Below are 20,871 nucleotides of genomic sequence, written 5' to 3' on the forward strand. Positions count from 1 at the left end.
TAGAGGTTTCATGATAAACCAAATCATAACTTTGGGGGAGAGAGTATGAATCTCATATAGGAAGAGTTAAACAATTCATTAAATTATTTAACAAATGTGTTTGATAAATTCCTGTACTAGCTATGTCAAAATTTTAGGTGGGTAAAGGTTTGAGACTTGTTTTACAGTTAAGATTTTTATCATGATTTTGTTCAAGTTTAAATTAGAAAGTTATGTCTTTCCCTTATCTTTTTTTTTTTGTAAGGCATTAGAATTATTGACACCACCTGTTGCAGACAATGCTAATGCAAGAATGAAGGCACATGTACGACGTGGAACAGCATTCTGTCAATTAGAATTGTATGTAGAAGGTAAGAAGTGTATAGAAATGTTTTAAGTTCCAAGTTATACTCTGAAAAAAATGTCATTGGGATTATTTAAAACCATGACTTTTTAGGACTCCATTATTTTATATTTTCAGCATTTGATATATTTTTTGTAACTTACCTAACAAGAAATGATTTTGAAATATTTGAAAGATTCGTTGTTTTAGAAGGGAGTTAAAACAAGATGTGAACAAATTTAGGTCTAGGAAAATGCTATAGTATAAGACAACTTTTCTATGGACAGATGTATGATAAAGGATATAAGTGAGTCACTTCAGATATAATAGAAATTTTAAAATGAGCTTTGGACACACACCCACACACACACACACACACGCTTAGAAATAACCAGTATACCACAATGTATGATCATTGCTTGTATCTGTAAGACTGTACTAAGATCTGTAACTCATTCTCATTTGTATAGAAGCCATGGCATTTATTTAATTTTTATCATTTTATATTTTTAACGTATTTATGGACTATTTGCATTTACTCATGTTGCCCCAAAGGCAAAATTTTGTAGTAGCCAGAGTTTTGTCCTCAACACTCCTCTTCCCATACCTCCCTACCCAGATGCCCATTCAACTTCCCTTCATTCAGGGCCTGAAGGCCTACCCCTTGATGATGCCTTGCCAGGGAATGCGCTCTGGCCTATAAAGTTTTATTATTTCTGATTTTATTTTTAAACTTTTTTCTGCCATTTTTTGGAGATTTTTTTAACCAAAGCATCTAAATTAGGTTTATATGCCCCATTTTATTTTTAGTGTTTTATCTAGCCTCATGAGAATAAAAAATGTCAAGACAGAAATGAAACATTGTAAAACAATCTTTAGAAATTATAATAGCATCATAGACTTTTTTGAGCTAAAAGGACCCTTCATTTTTAAAGACGAGAAAATGGAGAGTCAGAGAACTTTGATTTGTTCGAAGTGGCGTGGTAAATCAATTGCACTTAGAAATCAAGTTTCCATACTCTCAAATTCTTCCCACTGCTTTATTGGTAAAAATTTAGATTCAGTTATGTACTTCTCACAACTCATCCACAATGCTTTCCTTCTCAACCAGTTTTCCTCAAAGGAATTCTGTAGATATAACTACAGAAAAAAAAAGCACAAATTATAGTATATGAATTATATAAAGTATGGATTGAGTCTAACAAATCTAGAATTTCTAAATAAGATGTTATTTATTACTTTTTCATTGAGGTGATAAAAATGTTCTTTCGTTATATGAGTTTTATATGAGTCTGTTCATGCTTTAATGAGTTTAAGCGCTTAGCTTATTTGTACTTGAATTTAAAGATAACTGCTTCGAACTGAACACTGAATGAACTCATAATTATTCTTGAAATCACTGAAAAATTTCTGCAGGCTGTTTGAGAGACTACCATGTGTGTGAAAATGAGAATCTGATTTAAAACCTGGCACTTGTCTAGAACCATGTTCTTAGTGGTTATTTTTTTTAAATATTGTCTAGATAACACAAGTATTTATGAAATATTTTATTGATCATCATGCTATGTAAAATAGGCCTACAGGATTATGAAGCTGCACTTAAAATTGATCCATCCAACAAAATTGTACAAAATGATGCTGAGAAGATTCGGAATATAATTCAAGGAACAGAACTAAAATGTTAATAACTACTAGAAGCAACTAGGTATTGTAACAGGTATTGTTTTAAGTTTTTAAAAAATAACTGGAGGCATTAGGAATATTTGTACATACTATGGATGTGTAGAATCATTTTCTCTTTAGTACTCTAATTCTGTAGAGGGAAAAATATTATAAATGTATAGAAAATAATATGTTTGACTTGATGTCTGAATAAGTAAATCAAAATGAGAATAATTTAATTCTTTGCTTGACATTAATATATAATTTTAACTACACATTTTTCGTTACTGATTTCAGCTTGCCCTTATAACTAACAAAATATTTGTTGGCGTGATGATTACCAGGACATTTATTGATTCATTTTTAACAAAGTGGAAGTTTTAAATAAAAGATTGTGTTTGTAAAGTAATTTTGTTTGTAGTAAATATACTATTTAATTGTCTAAATGGTTGACCTTGATATAATCAATAGTGATGTTTTCACTTATTTCCCAAACATAGAGAACCTTTTTAAAAAAAATTTAGTATGTCAACACAACCTGTTGTTTGACATCAGATCAGTTCAACCTAGTACAATAGCTGTTTGGAAAACCTTATCTTCAACTTCAGACACTATCTGGTGCAGATATGCTGAAGATTGTTTTCTAGTACCTTCAAGTACATCAGGGGAAAAAGACAGTAAAAGATGAAATGTTAAATTAGAATATTATGTTATTGGCATTGGATTGTACCACTAATTGTGTTCCATCACTGTGATAGTGCAAACATTAACAAAAACAGTACAGCTTCCCTTTTTTTAAAGGAAACCAAATTGGAAAAAGTTATAGTATTTGATCATCTGATGTCATTCAAGATGACTTTGGATTATAAATCAGCCTTATTGTTTTTTGTAATGCAAGACTTTTCTGAATGTGTAAGTGTATCCTAGTTCAGCAACCTTGAAACTTTTACTTCTACAAAGCAACTTTTGATGTCTGTAGCAGTCCTGTCCAGTTATCAGACCTTCTGATGAGGTAGGATTGCTTTTTCTTATAATCAATCCTGGTTTATTTGCTTGTCTTTACTTATAAATATAACCAAAATGAAGTTCTTGTGTGTCAAATACCAGTTTGACATTAAAAATTTGTTAACCAACCTAGTCTTTCCTCTGGCTCTTCCTATAGCCATCTCAATCAGAAAATAAAAGACTGTGCCTGTTAGCTTGGAGGAGGTAAAAGATGTCAATGTAAGAAATGTCCAGACCTGTAGAGAATTTTTATAAGAGTTTATTTGAGCCAAACTGACAACATATGCTAGGGAGCAAGATCTCAAATGCTTCAGAGAATAACAGTTTGCAGGTTTTTTTTTTTTTTTTTTTTAATATACATTTGAAATTAAGGAGGGAACTAAGGAAGATTACATGGAGGTAGGAGAAAGACAGGTGGGGATTGCATTATAGGATAGTTAACAAGATTGTGTGCTCTCTTGAGGGGATTAAGGCTTATTTCAAAGGTGTGTTAACTTAGATGTACAGACACAGTGGATAGGCCTTGCTTAAGGCCAAGGTAAACCTTTTACTAAAGAAATTATATGTCTTGGATATGACTACCACCATGAGCTGCCCCATTAGGAATTTATGTTCAGATCACCCTGTGAGGTTACTTTCCATAGAACCTCACCTTTTTTGGTCCACAAAGGGAAAGTCTTAAATAATTATTTATTAATATTTTTGATCCTATCTTCTAAAGTCTTGGTTTAAATGCAACAGGTACTCATTTGTATTCTTGAAATATTTGATATCTTTTAATCAATCTCATGATTTCCAAGGGACTTTTGTCTTAGGTTGATGTGGTGATAGAGTTAAAATATTGATACAGACATTCCCATTTCCTTAATGATGAAAACTTGCCTCCCAAATAATAGTGCTATTGTTAAAGCCAATGAATAAAAGATAAGAAAAAATTGTTAAGATAGTTCTTTGATTTATTTTCATAGCCAGTTATTTGATTGAAATTAATTTCAAGATACTGAAGAAGGGCCAAGTTGGGAATCCCTGTAGTAGAGGCCTCATAGTGTCCCCACCTTCACTTTTCCTGGCCCTATAGCTTAACAGTAGATTGTCCCCAGCTGCTTAGAACATTCCCTGCCATAGAAAATTGCCCTGGAACTAATGATTAATACCTTTATGCTTACTGATCACAATCCTTCTGGTCTAGCATTCTTTCCAGACTACTCCCATCTTTGTTCTTTCTGATGGCACTGGAGGACCATGTTGCCGGAAAAATGGCTCCATAAAGCATAACAGACCCTTGGAACTGCCACATAGCCCCTGGAATAATGCTCAGTTTTTCCCTTAAATACTCTAAGCTGGACTGAGAAAAAAATGCAGTTTTCGAAGGTGTTAACCTGCTGCCTCCTCATATCGCCAACGCTCTGTCAGTAAATGCTTATTCTAAATATCCCAACTCTCGATCTATTGGCTGAGCGGCACAGGCAGCATGAGCCCAGGATTCAGTTGCCTTCCAGTTACAATACCTAGTGAATAATGAACTAAATGCAGCCTTTACATAGATGTAAACTGGAGAGATCTTTAATCCCCCACTACGGTGTGGCGACCATACATAAATACATAGTGTACATGTTTATTAAAGCTTTTTGACAGATTTGGTTATGAACAAATATCAAAGCTAAAATAAAATTATTGCATGCTAAAGAAAGATCTCACAAGTAGCCCATTTTTGCAATCGATGCTTTACAGAAATAGGAAAGAATTTTATGACTGTTAGACTAGTTAGCACAAAGGAGCTTGTTTAGAGTTTGGTCAAGGAGAGGCCACTTGTCCCTAGCAGGTGTGGGGGAGGAAGAAACTTTCTTCTATCCTCAAGGTTCTTGCTGGTCTGATAATCAAATACACATGAGAAAGATTAACAAGAGAAGATAACCAAATTTAATACATATATATTTGTATAAGAAGCCCACAAAGATGAGAGAGTCAGAGATCTCACAGGCAGGAGAGGTTCAGAGATAGAAAGGGGGATGGAGGTATATAAGACACTCTCAGGTAAGGTGCCTTGGGGGCTTCAAAGGTAATTGCAGAATGATAAGAACAATGGATGTTTAGTAAATAGAAATTTATCCTGCCCTATAGATAGGTCAAAAAGGATTATCTCTAATAATTTATTTTAGGCAACACCCTTAATTCAAGTTCTTCTGGGTAGTTAAGGGAAGTGCAGAAGTTTCTCTTGAGCTCACAGGTAAAGTTGCTCTTCGCTCATAACAATCTGCATTAACAGAGGCACATCTTGGAGTGACTCCTTCTGAACCCCCACACAAGCCAAGTACTTTCCAACAAACCTCATCCATGTGGGAAATAAGGGCAAAGTAATTTTACACGTACCATCTGGCAAAAATGTTAGTAGGCGATCTCCCAAGAAGCCTGACAACAGGGGTATGTTTCATTACATTATTAAATTATCTAGCTCAGTCTCACAAAGACTCATCAGGAGTACCCTTGAGAGCCAACCCATTTCCAGGGGTCATATTCATATTAACCAAGCTCAGGAGACTGAACAAAACAGATTGCCTACTTATTATTAATTCATAATCAAATTAATTGAGAATGTTCATGGGGATGATAGGTTATATGACAATTCATTTATCTTTATAAGCAGATATATATGGTAAATCAAATCATAAGTTGCTTGGCAAACATGGAATGTGAACAAAGGAGAATTAGTTTGATGAATAGAATGTTTCATGGCATTGTGCATCCAATTCTACACAAGTCTTCCTTTTTCCTATAAAGTTTAGGATAATTCCCTTTGTTTACAAGCCTTAAGTCGTACCTTGCCAGAACTAACTTTCATGTAGTAACAACAAAACCAGATTTATTCTTCAGGTTATTACCAAGTTACTAGCATCTTCTCTTTGCCATTACCCACAGTTTTTGAAAACTAATTTTCCTTTCTAAAATGTCTTAAAGGCATATGACACTAAGACCATCCTCTCAAGATAATCTCTTAAGTAGTCCTCCTCTTTCCTGCCAAATTGCTTGGAGACAAGGGTTCCCCTCCCAGCCCTCACTGCCATAATCAACCACCATGGTCCAGAAAGGCCTTGCTGCTAGAGATATATGAATATTAATACTGCTTTACAAGAGGTGCTGAAGACTGCCCTCATTCACGGTGTGTCAAGGTTCAGAACTAGTCACCCAAAGATGTGCTTCTGTGGTATGAGGATTGTTTGGAGCTAAGGGCAACTTCAGCTGCAGGCTCAGGAGAAACTTCTGCTCCTCCCTTGACTACCTGGAAGAACTTGAATTAAGGGCCTTGCCTATAAAAAGAGATGTTGAAGATAATCTCTTTTGACCTATCTATGGGGCATGATAAACTTCTATTTACTAAATGTCTGTTGTTCTTATCATCCAATGACCCTTTGAAACCCCCAAGGTATACCTTACCTCATCCCTAGCTCAGAATGTCTTATATACCCATGTTCTCTTTATGTCTGAGAACCTCTCCTGCATGTGAGGTCTCTGATCATCTGATGTATGCAGGGTTCCCATACATGTGTATGTATTAAATTTGGTTGTTTTCTCTCACTAATCTGTCTCCTATTTGATTATTAGACCAGCCAGAATAACCTTAAGGATAAAGGAAAGTTTCTCTTCCTCGACAATAGCCTAGCAGGTATAATTCCCAAAGCTGCCAAAGCCTTAGACCAATGTCAAACCCACCTTTGTGTACTTGCTTCCAACTGTGATGAGCCTATCTGTCAAGTTGGTGGAGATCTTCTGTGCTGTAGACCAAATCCACCTAATTAAGGTTGATGACAAGACACTAAGGGAATGGGTAGGCCTCTGTAAAGGTGACAGAAAAGCCCCGTAAATTGGTCGGTTGCAGTTGTGTTGTAGTTAAGGACTATGGCAAAGAGTCTCATGCCAAGGAGTTATCAAGGAGTACTTTAAATGCAAGAAATGAACAAGTAAACTTCTCTCTTAAAAAAAATATTTCTTGGACTACTTTTGCCATTACTTAAAACATACTTCATTTTAGCCTTTTTAATGACCTATAGAAACATGTTTTTTATTTTATTTTATTTTATTTTATTTAGTAAACAAAACAAACTGCTTAGTACAGTACCTAGTATGTAGTAAACTCAATAATTTTGAGCAATTATAGATATAAAAAACAGCTTTATTTGGTCAAATATATTGATTAGATTCTCGATGAGGTAAAACTATATTTCTGATATTCTTTTAGTTTTTAACTAAAAGAAGAAAAGGAACTAAACAAACTTTAGGAAGATAATAAGTTCTAGTTTTAGTTGAAGCTGGGAGCTCATGCTGTATTTCCAGTAATGAGGAATCAAGGAATGAAAGTGATAGACATGGTTCTGTTAAGGGTGGAAAATTTTCAAGTGAGCCAACTAGCTAAGTCAGCTACAGGGAAGAAATATCTTTAGATACCAGAAGTTGTCCTACTTGCTTGGGTGTGGTTTAGGAGGTGTATTGTATAAGATATGAAGATGGCCAATGTCTGCTTCTATAATCCACTTACTTGTTAACCAGGGTGTGGTACTAGGTTATGTGTTGTGCTAATGGCCAACTTCTGCTTCTGTAATCTGCTTGCTTGTTCTAGGCTTTATAATTGCCTCACTCTCAAACCCCAGGGTTGATCTTCTCTAACCCTGCGTGGTAGAATCAGTTGCTGGCCGGCTAATTAAGGCTCATAATTAATCTCAATTGGCTCCCTGGGTCTTAGAATCGTTTGCACCATAACAGTTTCATAGTGTAGCAGTTAGCACATCTGCTTTACACGCAGAAGGTCCTGGTTTTATGCCCCAGTGGAGCCATAGTCCATGGTCTATGGCCATGCTACCCTGAACAAGCCTGATATCTGATCTCAGCTGCTAAGCAGGGTCAGGCCTGGTTAATACTTGGAAGCGTGATCTCGGAAGCAGGGTCTGGCCTGGCTAGTACTTGGATGGGAAGCCACCTAGGAAGACCAGGCATGAATAATAATAACAAAATTTTAAAAAATGGAAGTGAAACTTCAAGCCTTCTGATAATTGTGTAAAGGTGGGAAAGTTTGCCTAAAGTATGTGAGTTTTTTACCTAATGGGCTTTAAATATTTTCTAGAAGATTGTTCAAACTGTTATCTGAAATGGAAGCTTTCTTTCTTTTTAGAAGAATTACAGAGCACTTTTTAAATTTTTGATTGTTTTACATTTTAGGGTGGCATGGTCCAAAACTGTGCTGCTTTATTTAGAATATCTCACATATAATGAATTTAATACTTTACAGTCCATACTCAAATCCTTTTTTTAGGTCGCTCTTCTGAATCTCAGTTCTGAATATACTATAAGTTGATGAATAATTCTGTGTTCAGCCTATCTATGTCTTTGATTTTATACAGTTGAGCTTTTTGAAGTCCATATTTCTTATTTAATATTACTCTATTTCTTATTTAATATTACTCTGTAGTTATCTTCAGCTACATTTTCTGTTTAGAACTGATTACTATAAGTCAGTGGTTCTTAAAATGTGGTCCCATCAGAATTAAAATATGCTATATTTAAAAAAATAACCTTTGGCCCCATATCTACTTCCAGCTATTGCCCCATTTCTCTGTTCAGTATACAGCAAAACTACTCAAAAGTAGTTTCACCTTCGTCCATTCTTTCATAAACCTATTCCAATAAAGTTTTCCTCTCTACCACCTCACTGAAACACTTGTCAAAGTCACTCATGACTTACACATTGCATAATCAAACCCTCTGGGTCTCAGTCCATATGTTATCTCACAAGATACTTTTACACACCTGGGCCATTCCCTTTTGAAACAGATTCTTTACTTGGCTTCCTGGCATTATAGTCTTCTAATTTCCTCCTGTTTCACTAATCAATCACTCCTTTGATCTCATTTGTTTATTCTATTCATTCCCCTAACTTCTAAATGTTGGAGTTTCCTAAAACTTAGTCCTTGATTTCTTTCCTACTTATACTTATCTGGTCTCATGATTTAAATATCTCTGTGTGGATGTTGTTCAAATTGAATATATTCAATTTGAACTTCTCCATTGAACTCCAGACCTGATACTTAATTGCCTCACAACAGCCAATTTCCCCCAGATGGTCCCTTCACTTAATTCAGGGGTGTGGTCAAATAACATCTTATCAGAGACCTTCCCTGATCAACCTACCTAAAATAACTTCTTGCCCCAGCACTCCCTCTCCCCTAATCCTTTTTTACTTTTTTTTTCCCTTTATAATTATTACCTGGGATATTATAAATATAAACATATATTTATATGTATTTATATATCTATATATAATATGTAACATAAATACACATAGACACATTTACATGTATATATAATGCATATATAATTATTTGCCTATACTTATATAAATATATATCATGCAAACAAATATATATTTACAAATATTTACATTATACACACACACACACACACACATACATACATATTTACACGTTTTTTGGTCTGTTTTCCCCTACTAGAATTTACTAGAATCTAAGCTCTAAGAGGGCAGGCTCTTAGTGCATAGAATAGTCCCTAGACTTTAAAAGGCACTGAATGACTATATAATAGCATTCCAGACAATATGAGTAGCTTGATTCCAAGATATTCATCCTGAGAATTTTAGCAATAATAATAAAACAAAAAAGGCCTAACCATCTGCTATATATAGTAAGGAACATTAAGTTAATATCTAGATTTTACATATTAAAAATTGACTCCACTTGCCACAAATCGAGCACCTACAGTGAAAGGGAAAATGGTTTGTACAGCTTTTGTGGAGAAACGGCTAATAAACTCAACTTTTGTTGCATTATTTGCCTGGAAATCTTGTGCAGTGCCTCGATTTTTGCTGTTTTAGAAGAAGCGAACAAAACTAATTTTTTTCTTGCGTGCCAATAGCAAATATCAAATTCAGGGTATTTGGAAGAATTTCATGATGCTGCAGTTTGAGCTGTTTCCTCACTACAAGTCATTTTGGTAAGTAGAAGATCAAGCTTTTCTGATGACCTAGTGACTCACAAGATTATTCTTTTGAATTGATTTTAATATCCCGAACCTGAAACCAAAAGAGAAAAGTAGGAACAGTGACAGCAACAGCTTTTTTGATAAAAGCAAGAATCCTTTTTGGATTTCATTTGGTCAGCATAAATAGGTATTAATGTAGGTCTTCCATAAAAGTAAAGTGGTGTAATGCAAACTTTCAAAAGTGGGGGTTTCTCTTTGCTTTATGTCATTTTGGTTTATGAAAGGTTTCATAGGAATACTGTCCTTTTAGATAGCAGGGGAAACCTTTATCAAATTAATTGCATTTATAAAAGTATACCACATTCTCTCACATCTTTGTACTTTTATATATATTGTTTCTTCTGGACTGACCTTTCTTTTGATTTGACTTTACCTTCTCCTTGATGCTTCTCCTGATCTCCTTGGTCTCATTTTGAGCAATTCTGACTCTATGTCGGAAAGACCTTTTGAATACATTGTAAAAATTATTGCATATTATTAATTTGCTAATCTCATTCTCCCAAAATATTGTTCACTGAAATATTAAAAGACTGTCTTTTATTTCTGTGTTCCATTTGCATAGTATAGTGCCTGCCATAAGTAGGTGTTCAATAAATATTTGCTAAATGAATGAATGAAAAATAAGTCCTCTCTTCCCCTAGCCTAGCAGCAGGAACTAACATTTTCCCAGGTTCTAAGCCATTCCTCGAAATAACTGAAAAGTGGGAAAGTACTGGTTAGAGTCTTCCGTAATTCAATTTTTTCTTAGAGTGCCTGTGTTCCTTTGTCTTGATAAATATATTCAGTAGACAACTAAGATCATAAAAGCTTTCAAAGCTTTTGGAGTACATGTACTAAATAAAGCTAGGATGTACAAAAATTCTTCTACCTTTTATTTGGAACACATTTTTATTTAAGAAGTCATTGTCATTCAGTTAATTAGTTGAAATGCTTTATTTCTTAAAGGTATTTTTTTTCAATTAATTCAAATATTTTTATATTCCAAATCAGGTATTCTAGCCATAGAATTAAAACTCATTTTTTTTTCTGAGTATATTTTCTCTTAAATATACAAAGGAATATATTTTCATAGAGTATGTTGAAAATTAGGAAAATCAAGGGTTCTGGTTCTGTCAGGTGCAGTGTTCAGAGTGTTATTTTGATAAAATCCAGTAGCTCTGATATGGCTTGAAAATACTTGCTCTTTTGGAGTATAATTGCAGGGAAAAAACTGTGGAATCGGTAAAAATTCACCATAACTACTTGAAATGGTTTTATACATAATCATCTTAGGTTCTGACAGTGAGGTAGCTGTATGGAGTGTCTTTGGGTCCAACATACATGAAAACACAGGATTGCCAGGGTTCACACAAGGAGGCAGTTTTTCAGGCTTCATTTCTGTGTCTGATTTTGAAGCTGAAGTATTTTTCTTATCCTAAAATATAAACACATCGTATCATTCACAATTATAAAGTTCTGGGGGAAAAAAATACCCCAAACTATTACACTTAGCCCAAACTCTATCTTACGCCACTCACAAAAATTAACTTGAAATTAAAGACTTAAATATAAGACCTGAAACTGCAAAACTCTTAGGAAAAAATATAGAAAAAGCTCCTTGATATTGGTCTTGGCAACATTTTTTTTGGCTTTGACACCAAAAATATAAGCAACAAATGCAAAAATAAACAAGTGGGACTGCATCAAACAAAAAAGCTTCTGCTCAGCAAAAGAAACATCAACAGAATGAGACAACCTACAGAATGAGAGAAAATGTTTGTAACCCAGATAATTGATAAGGTATTAATATTCAAAATGTACACGGAACTCATGCAACTCAATAGAAAAAAAAATCTGATTTACAAATGGGCAGAGGACCTCAATAAACATTTTTCCAGAGCAGACACACAGATGGCCAACAGGTACATGAAAAAGGAAATGCAAATCAAACCACAATGAAATATCACCTCACACCTGTTAAAAGTGCTGTTATCAAAAAGTCCAGAGATAACAAGTGTTGGCCAGGATGCGAAAGAAAGGGAACCCTTGTTGGTGAGAATGTAAGTTGGTACAGCCACTATGGAAAACAGTATGGAAGTCCTTCGGAAAAAAATTAAAAAGAGAACTACCATATGATCCAGCAATTTGTCCTGGACATATATTCAAAGGAAATGAAATGTTGGGGAGGAAAATTTTTCCTATACTCGCCTAGGTTCTTCTGATTGGTCTAATAATCAAATTGACATGAGACAGATTAGCAGGAGAAAAATGAATTAAAGTTAACATGTATACCTGAGAGAGACCCAGGAAAAATGAGCAACTCTGAAATGGCAGGAGCCACTACCTTAAGTAATAACATTAGCAGCTAAAGACAATTAATGTTGGGGTGGGGAGTCATTTATGGAAGAGGGAGATGTAAGAAACTATGCAGTTTCTTAAAAATAATCAGCCTAAAATAATTCTTATGCCGAAGAGACATATTTTCGGCAAATTTTGCTTCCTTACAGAAATCACTATGTCAGAGCTGTCTGTATCCCCATGTTTATCGCAGCATTATTTACAATAGCCAAAACACAGAAACAACCTTTGTCTATTGATGGATGAATAAATAAAGAAAATATGGTATAAATACACAATAGAAAGAGAAAGATAAATACTGTATGATCTCACATATATTTGGAATCTGAAAAATAAAAAAGCCAAATGCATTAAAACAGTAGGATGTTAGTTGCCAGGGGTTAGGAGGGTGGAGGGGGGTGGAAAGATCTTGGTCAAAGGGTACAAACTTCCAGTTATAAGTTCAGGTGATCTAATGTATAGCATGGTGACTGTAGTTAACAATACTGTATTATATATTCAAAAGTTGCTAAGAAAGTAGATCTTAAATATTCTCAACGACAAAAAAATTGTAACTATATGAGATGATGGAGGTGATACCCAATATTGTGGTAACATTTCACAATATATTCATATATCAAATCATCATGTTGTATTTCAATAAAGCTGGAAAAACAAAAAACTTAGCCCTGTCCACTCTGCTCTTTTTAGAATCCTGTTCTTTTGAGGGCATTGAAGAGTAATTGTGGTAGCTGCTATGAAAAAAAAAAAGATTTATGAAAATATACAGGAGGTTCTAATCTAGTGTGGGGGTACTAAGGAAGGCCATTCCAGTTAAATGTCATTGAATCTAAGACTGTAAGACAAGGAAGGAAAAAATAGAGGTGGGAACAAAAAAAAAAGTATGGCAAGTCAAGTAAGTTGAGATAATAGAGGGGCAGGTGTCAGATCTTTCAGGGAGAGTCTTCTTGACTATGTTAAAAACTTGGGTCTTTCCTAAAGCAAAGGAAACCTATTGAAGGATTTTAAGGAAAAGCATGTCACGATGTAACAATTTTTACTGTGACTACTTGGGCTGCTGTCAGGGCCTTGAATGGACATGGAAAGGAGATACAGCAGGCCCAGTGATGCTCAAGCTGTTGGTCCCTATATCACACTGTGAGCACAGTAAGCCCTCATTTAACATTGTTGATAGGTTCTTGGAACTTAGGTAAAACCAATTTTTTATCATAGGCTAATTGACATAAACAGAAGTTAAGTTCCTAGGGCATCTCATTAACATTATTACAAAATGATGCTATTCAAGGCCCTGTTGTACTGTGCTATCACATTTGTTATGAAGGATGTGGCTTAGTGGTGATTAGGAGTTAGAGGCCTTTGGGGAGGCAGGTTAAGGAGTGTGGAGATATGGAGAGAGAGAGAAAGCCATGACCTTACATGGATTATGTAAGAACATGACAAGGAGACTAATTTGGAAACTTGTTCGTATTTGTATTTCTCCTGGAGTAAGAGTTATGAAAGTACATATTAGGTGTCACCAGTTTTGGGTTCTGTTGTTGGCACTGATAATAGCTGTGTGACTTTGATGAAATTATTTTACAAGGATTCGAGTTCCTTGTCTATAAATATAAAACAAAGGAGATGGGTTAGATGGTTTTGTTTACTAATCTGAGGACTGCCATATCAAGGTTCTCCAAATATAGCAATAGGAACTAAGTGATTTTCAGTTATTCAAAAAGCATAAAGTGTATATTTATTCATGATAAGGCACCTGTGATAAGGCCCTTAATAAATGAACTTTGTGGTGTCCATTTAGGCAAAAAGTTTAAGTAGTTAAAAAAAACAAAAACAAAAATTTGGCAACTTCTATAATACTTAAGATCTAAGGCCTTCCAGATCAGAAATTATATTATTATATCTAAATAACTTCATAATGGTTGTTAGGATACTGTAACTGACTTTTTTAAGGTTGAACAAGTAGAAGATTGTTTATATTCATTAAAGTTCCTTTTCTATGAAGATACAGCAGATAGTGATTCATGAAGCTGAGACCCTATAAGGTTGAACAAGTAGAAGATTGTTTATATTCATTAAAGTTCCTTTTCTATGAAGATATAGCAGATAGTGATTCATGAAGCTGAGACCCTATAAGACTTCTAAATCCTTAAAACTAGCAAGCCCGTAATCTGTTTCTCCAACTCTAAAAATGGAGATAAACATGTTTACAGAGCTGTTCTATCAAGCTTAAGGACAAAGCCTTTTTGAGTTTCAAATTTGGGTCAGATTAAATAGGTTCCTTTTTAGTGTATCCCAGCTCACCCAGAATTCCTGGGTTATTCTACCTAATGTCTCAGCAAAGTCAAATTTCCCAATGTCAGGAACCTATTTGTTTTGAAAGCTTGAGTTCAAATAATGTGAAGTATCTAGTCCACTTTTTCTTTTCCTTTGTTGAGATTTGAATGATTATCAAGAGAGTGTTGGAAGAGTAGCACAAAGCAGGAACTGTGACCTCGGTTCCAATCCTTTATCATCATTTCCCCTTTGCATGTCATCTGTAAAATTGGTTTTAAAAAAAATTTGCCATAGTTCCCGTTTGTGGAAATAAAATGAAAGAAAATTGAATGTAATCGATAAATTGCTATATAAATGGAATCATTTTTTGCCATTTCTTTTTTACAGGTTTACCTCAATGAATATGTAGGTTCTTCCAGAATACAGTTCTGAAGTTTATGGGTTTCTAATGCTTTACATTAATATACTACAGTTTACTTCTCATTTAATGCTCATAATCTTGTAGGAAACTGGCAAAACTTGAAGTAGAACGCATCAGATCTTGCTATTTGTTCTTTTTGACACTATTAACTTGTTTTAAATGTTAAGAGCACAGACATTGGATAGTAGTAAATCATCAGAATTCTATGGGATATCAACCAGTCAGCTCTTCTCAAAGTCTAGGTTTCCTCAGCATAGGGAAGGCTTCTTAGATGGAAGGTGGCTGCCCAGTGACTTGTGGGAAAAAATACAAATTCTAGTTTACTTTATAGACACCCAGGCAGGTTGCCCAGGGCAACCTCAGCTACAGAAGGACTCCTTTTCATCAAATCACCCTCTACTGGCTCTAAAATTCTTATCCGCTTTGGTGCAAAAAGTAATACACAAAACCAAATCTAGTCAAAACAGAAGACAACTTAGCTAATAAACTTTGTTGGTATAATTTATACCACACAATCTGGAACTGTCTACCTAAATTTTTTAGATCTCGATGATAAGTTACATTTGTAGACTTAGAAACAAAATACCCATGCTTTTACTTTATGCCATAGGCCCTCACTGCAGCTTTATTTGGGCTCCATTCTCTTCAAACCTAAATAATCTTAAAATGTAGAGTTCAAACTAGATAAAATTAAAAACCGAACAGCCTCATACAAAGGATTATTTAAAATTCTCTACCAGTTACACCTGGGGTCAGAAACTTTTTACTTAAGAATAAAAAGATTAATTGAAATTGTAAATGATTCTTTTTAAACTGTCTTAAAATTAGCACGTGAAAGTGCCTTGAAAAGAACAAAAATCTACAAAAAGCTGGTATTAGCTTTCTTTTTTTTGGGGGGGAGGGATTAGCTTTCTTACTAATTTAATTTTAGGCTCTCCCAGAATTAGAGAAAGCCAGAGCACTTTGACTTTTCAAAGTCTTTTGGTACAAACACACATATTTTTAAAAAGATACATAAAAAGCACGCCACTGAAATCATAAAAATGTCCATTACACAACCGTAATTATAAAATTAAAAATCATTTTTCTTTTTAGGTGTTGTCACAGTTGACGTTAAATATAGTACCTTCTAAAGCAAAAAAGCCAAAAGTCGAATTTTGAGGCACCCTTTTGTTTCTACTCAGACCCACCATTCTTGTTGGCTTTTCTTTTTTTTACTTTCTTTTTTGTCATAATTGTGGGACAGAATTAAACCTTAACTTTCTACTGTTTCCATCAACAGTAAGTATAAGTGCACTATGTATATTTTTTCTTGCTTGTATTCATTTCTGAACAAGGCTCGATGTAAATAAATATAAAATTAACAAGGTACGTTTTTCTTGTTCAAAGCCATCACCTCAGAGTTTGCAATAGGATGAGTTGCATATCATCTCCAAACATCTTTATACCTTAAGAGGCAATTCTGGCTTAATGCAATAATGTACATTTGGATCTGTGTAGTCCAGTGGCCTAGAAAGGTGGTGTTTTTTGGAGGTGAGGTGGCGGGGGGGTAGGAGTACAGGTGCCCCAAATTTAAAGCAAAGAATACCAGCATTCAAAAACATCCAACCCGCTGCCCAAACCCACCCAGTCATACTCGGTCATTCTCGATATCTTCTTTATTTTTTCGGCAAACGCAGTCTTTTCCTGCAACGGATGGCAAGAAGGCCAGCAAGCGCCCAAGGTACGCGGCTTTTTTACTACACCCAATTAAAGCAGCAAAGAGAAGGTGAACTGTCAGCTAGATCAATATGTATAAACCAATCCGCATAATGTAGAGAGCAGTCCTCCCGGATGAAACCGAGAATCCTTTCTAGTGGTTGTAGTAGCCCGTCTCCATAACAACCGGCAGCGGTGCTGCGCCTCTCCAGCGCCGAGGCCCGGATGTTGTGAGGCTCGCGGCCTCTTGGCCCAGCTTCTCGGCGGCAAGCTGCGCTTTTTGTTGGGAGTCGTAGTTCTTTCCTCCGCTGCTGCCAGATATAAAGCGCTGGCGAGACTACGAGTCCCAGCATGCGCTGCGGCGGCCCGCAGGCCACCGCCTACCGGCTGCGGACGCCTCCAAGCAGGTTGTTGTTTTTATGAGAGGCGTCACTGCGCTCGGAGCTGTGACCACAGCCACCGCGACAGCCAGTGCATTCGGGCAGAGGTGGCGCTACCCTTTCAGGTACGGCCCTGGACGAGTTTGGACCCTGGGAAAGGAATCGCGGCCACCTGTCGGGGCCCTGACTGCCAGCGGCGTAGCCGCCTGGCAGAGGCATTCGTGGGGTCTCCTCTGGAGCTGGGGCTACCCGGACAGAGGCTCGACTCCCGGCGCCTGAGGCGTGCGGCTGCACTGGTGCTCTTGGAACCGGAGTCCGCAGTCCCCTCGGCTGGAGTCTGCTCTTGAGGTGTCCGGTCTTGTGGTCCCACAGCTTCCGACCCCCGCGTGCAGACTCAAGCGGTGCGCCAAGGGTGTGGGGGAGCTGACGGCCGTGGGAGTGTGTGTGGGGGGGAAACCCTCCTTTCTTCACTGAGCTGGCTTGGGACTCTTCTCGGTCCTGATGATGAGAATCCATATGGTAAGATGTTACGTGCGTCACCTTGCCAGGTTTTCAACTGGCCCATCTTTTTTTTGGTGACGTTTGAGCCCCGTGATGCTAGGAATAGAAAGATGAAATATTAAATGATGCAGCCGAGACTTCTGCTCGTACACCAGGCTAGTACTGATCAAATCTCCCTGAATATTCTTTTCCCCCTCCACCCTTTAGCGTTGGTTTGCCTAATCGATAAGTCCTCTGGAGCAATTGTCCATACAATTCCTTGTAAGCGTTACATGTTTCCCTTATTTAATGAATCTAACTCTTTGCCATTGATAGCGCCAATTTTAACGAACTCAGCCAGTTAAGGTACTTCGTTGAATGGGTGAAATTTGCGCTGCTTCATTCTAGCTTTACCAAAAAATCGAATGGAGTTTTATCGTAGCTAGAATAGGTAACTACAGGACTGCGAATTTTAGGAGATTTCCGTCTTCCAAAAAGTCACATATCCTGGATAGTGCTTGAAATGTCACTGTTAGCTCATCATATCTTTGGCTTAAGGTTTCAATCTTATTAGGCCCCAGGTTTCTCAGGGGAATATTTATCACAGCTTGGACTAGTGTGAATTGTTTACTGTTTACTGAGCTCTGTTTCTAAAGAGGAAGGGATGAGAGGAAGTGGGGGTATTATTTTAATGGGAAGTTCATTTTTAACCCCTTACCCTAAGGATGGGATTCTAATTAAAAAAACTACTAAAAATCGTTCTCAACTAATATTTAATGGTTGGAAAGTATTAATTTTAAAATTAAAACAGGTTAGTAAATAGTGTAATTCTAATTTTGTTAACTGTAGAACTTAGAAGCAATTATATGACTTTGAAATAAGACTCAAATGATAGTCACAGTTATAAAAATTATTAGATGGTGAAACTATAAGTGATTTTTTTTCTTTATACTTTCTGGTGTTTTCCAAATTTTCCATAGGAAAAAAGCTTAAGTTAAAAGATATAGGTGCTGCAGTACCAGTTATAAAGACTCTTTAAACATTACTTAATTTAAAAAGCAAATAAGCAACAACAGGAAAACAGGCAGAGCCCCTTACTATGTCCACAGACTATATGAATAATCAATTTAAATGTAAATTAATTGTCAAGAATGGACAAGAATTAATTAGTTGGACTGGAAAGTTCAAAAAACCACCTATGATAATAATTCTTAGCATCTGTACATCTGATCTCATTTTGATCTTTTTTTCACTTTGTACAGTAAAATCAAAGACAAAAGTGCTTAGCCTTCAGTTAAAGCAGTACAATCTTGATTATTCCTATAAATTCATCAGGTGATAATATGGGGATATTAATCTGAAAATAATGTCCATATATTAACTTGGATATAGCAGAATCTTTATTATCTGTAAATAGAGAAGTTAAACAATTATAAAATGAAGCATTTCAAGCTTGCTTTCATTGAGTCACTTTGAGTCCTGTTTTATATGTTTGATATTTTGGATTTTGTTTGTTTGTTTGTTTATTTCCTATTATGGATATGTTGGATATGGATAGGTAAGTAGCAGATTATTTAGCCCACATTTTGTTTTCTGTCATACAGAAAGGACCATGTTATCATTGTTCTATAAGAATAGTATTTGTATTTTTGCAGTTATCAGTCTTGAAAAATTGGGGTTTACCTCTGCCCCAGGAATCAATTAACTCTTAATAAATATACATCCTGAAGCTTTTTTGTTTGTTTGTTTTTAAAGCTGTAGTAGTCATACTTTCCTAGGTTATCTTCCTTGGAGCTTTGCTTCTCTCCCCAAATTTCCATTTTTTTCAATATTTTCTACCTTTTAATTTTGTATATTTTGTGTACTGTGTTGACTCAATATCTTATTAGATATTTGGGTCCATTTACAGGGCATAAGAAACATTTGTAATTAACATGTCTGATTTACAGACTTGGTCTGATTGACTAACCAGGTTGTATAATTGTATTCTTATCCAAGTTGAATAAAGATTTTTAAAGATTAGGTATGAACTGCTAAGATCAAAGCAGTAGCAGTTTCTGAACATGTAAAGAAGTGGACACAAGAGTAAGGCCTGTTAAGTCCAAGGTATTTAAATACAGAAAATGCAGACTCATCTAACAATGCAGAACTACTAGAGGCTGAATTGTTTTTGTGTTTGTGTGTGGTTAAGGTGAGGAAGTTGCCATATTGTAAGTGATAATTCACATTGTCAAGAATTTTCTTCCTGGCAGTTCTGCAGTTTTGACTAGACTAAAACAGTTTAAAAATATGTGTTAGTTTCAAAGGTCATGTCCAATATGTTGCACCAGATAAACTTGAAAAAAAAAATCTCAATTTTAGTTCCAAGATGAAATTTAGCTCTGTAATCTGGGGAGGACTGCAGCTAACTGATAAATTTCAGGATTTTTTTAAGGGCATTTAATGTGTGGAAACCTGTTTAAAGGCCTATAGGGCTTTATGAAGGAAGTTTTAGAAAATGAGTAAAATGAGTTAAAAGATTTTCCTGTCATCACAGGAAGTCAGAATCTAATTTTTCTTTAGTATTACCCATAAATCACTATCCTAAAACGTTACTCCTGGTTCATGTTGCCAGCATGATGGAATGTAAAAAGAGCACTGGATTGAGAGCCAAGTTGTTTAATTATGTAGAGCAAGTAGTATAATTTTCAAGTCTCTGTTGTTTACATTTGTGTTGTAAATAATAGCCAATTGCTTTACTTTATGGGGTATGTGTGAAGATCAGTGAAAATGATATCACTTTGTAAATGACAGTAACCCAGGCAAAGTATTATTGGCCTGCTTAAGTAATAGTTACATAAAACATACTATACATTTGAAGTGTGATGACTTAAAAGTGATATACTTTTTGATGGGCAGTTTGATGGAGAAATGTCAAATGGCATCTTCATTTGATTCTTTGGTAGAGCTTTTGGCTTTTTTTGATCGAAGGAAACCTGGCCCCTCTCCTGACTGTGACTTTGCATTCTGCTGCTGCCTTAAAGGTCCTGAAACTGCAGTGTGCTTTTATGGTTGGACTTTTAATTTTGATTTTGATTTGTTTTAATCCCACATCTAAAGTATAAGGAAGATCATCAGCCTAACTTAATAGAAGATGGATATTTTTAATGTTTTAAAATGGTACTATAAGTTGATTTCATGAACAGGTCTTCTGAGAAATACATTGCTTGTGTAAGCACTGATCTTTCAGTGCAAGAAATAGTTTAGAGCTT

The 20,871-nt window shown here is 35.6% G+C and overlaps 3 protein-coding genes across 5 annotated transcripts in view; 2 read left to right on the forward strand and 1 right to left on the reverse strand.

Moving 5' to 3' along the window:
* DNAAF4 (dynein axonemal assembly factor 4) overlaps nucleotides 1-3,117 on the forward strand; it is a 33,610-nt gene extending 30,493 nt beyond the window's left edge. For all 3 annotated transcript variants that reach the window (XM_006920338.3, XM_025038937.1, XM_015595909.2), the window contains 2 exons: nucleotides 245-350; nucleotides 1,898-3,117. In XM_006920338.3, the coding sequence (XP_006920400.1) occupies nucleotides 245-350; nucleotides 1,898-2,007 (216 nt within the window). In that variant the 3' untranslated portion in view covers nucleotides 2,008-3,117. The remainder of the gene's footprint in view (nucleotides 1-244; nucleotides 351-1,897) is intronic.
* Nucleotides 3,118-10,950: 7,833 nt separating this feature from the next.
* On the reverse strand, nucleotides 10,951-16,971 carry CUNH15orf65 (chromosome unknown C15orf65 homolog). Its single transcript, XM_015595910.2, has 2 exons — nucleotides 16,689-16,971; nucleotides 10,951-11,447 (listed from the first exon to the last, which is right to left on the reverse strand). Exons 1-2 carry the CDS (start codon nucleotides 16,704-16,706, stop codon nucleotides 11,100-11,102), a joined length of 366 nt encoding a protein of 121 aa, XP_015451396.1. The 5' UTR covers nucleotides 16,707-16,971; the 3' UTR covers nucleotides 10,951-11,099.
* A 12-nt stretch (nucleotides 16,972-16,983) lies between these two features.
* The window catches only part of CCPG1 (cell cycle progression 1), a 39,141-nt gene continuing 35,253 nt past the window's right edge, over nucleotides 16,984-20,871 (forward strand). Inside the window, exon 1 of the mRNA XM_006920341.3 lies at nucleotides 16,984-17,265. The gene's annotated coding sequence lies outside the window, so the exon portion shown is untranslated. The remainder of the gene's footprint in view (nucleotides 17,266-20,871) is intronic.

The sequence above is a fragment of the Pteropus alecto genome, unplaced genomic scaffold (genome assembly GCF_000325575.1).
Source record: "Pteropus alecto unplaced genomic scaffold, ASM32557v1 scaffold86, whole genome shotgun sequence".
In the NCBI taxonomy this organism is placed as follows: Eukaryota; Metazoa; Chordata; class Mammalia; order Chiroptera; family Pteropodidae; genus Pteropus; species Pteropus alecto.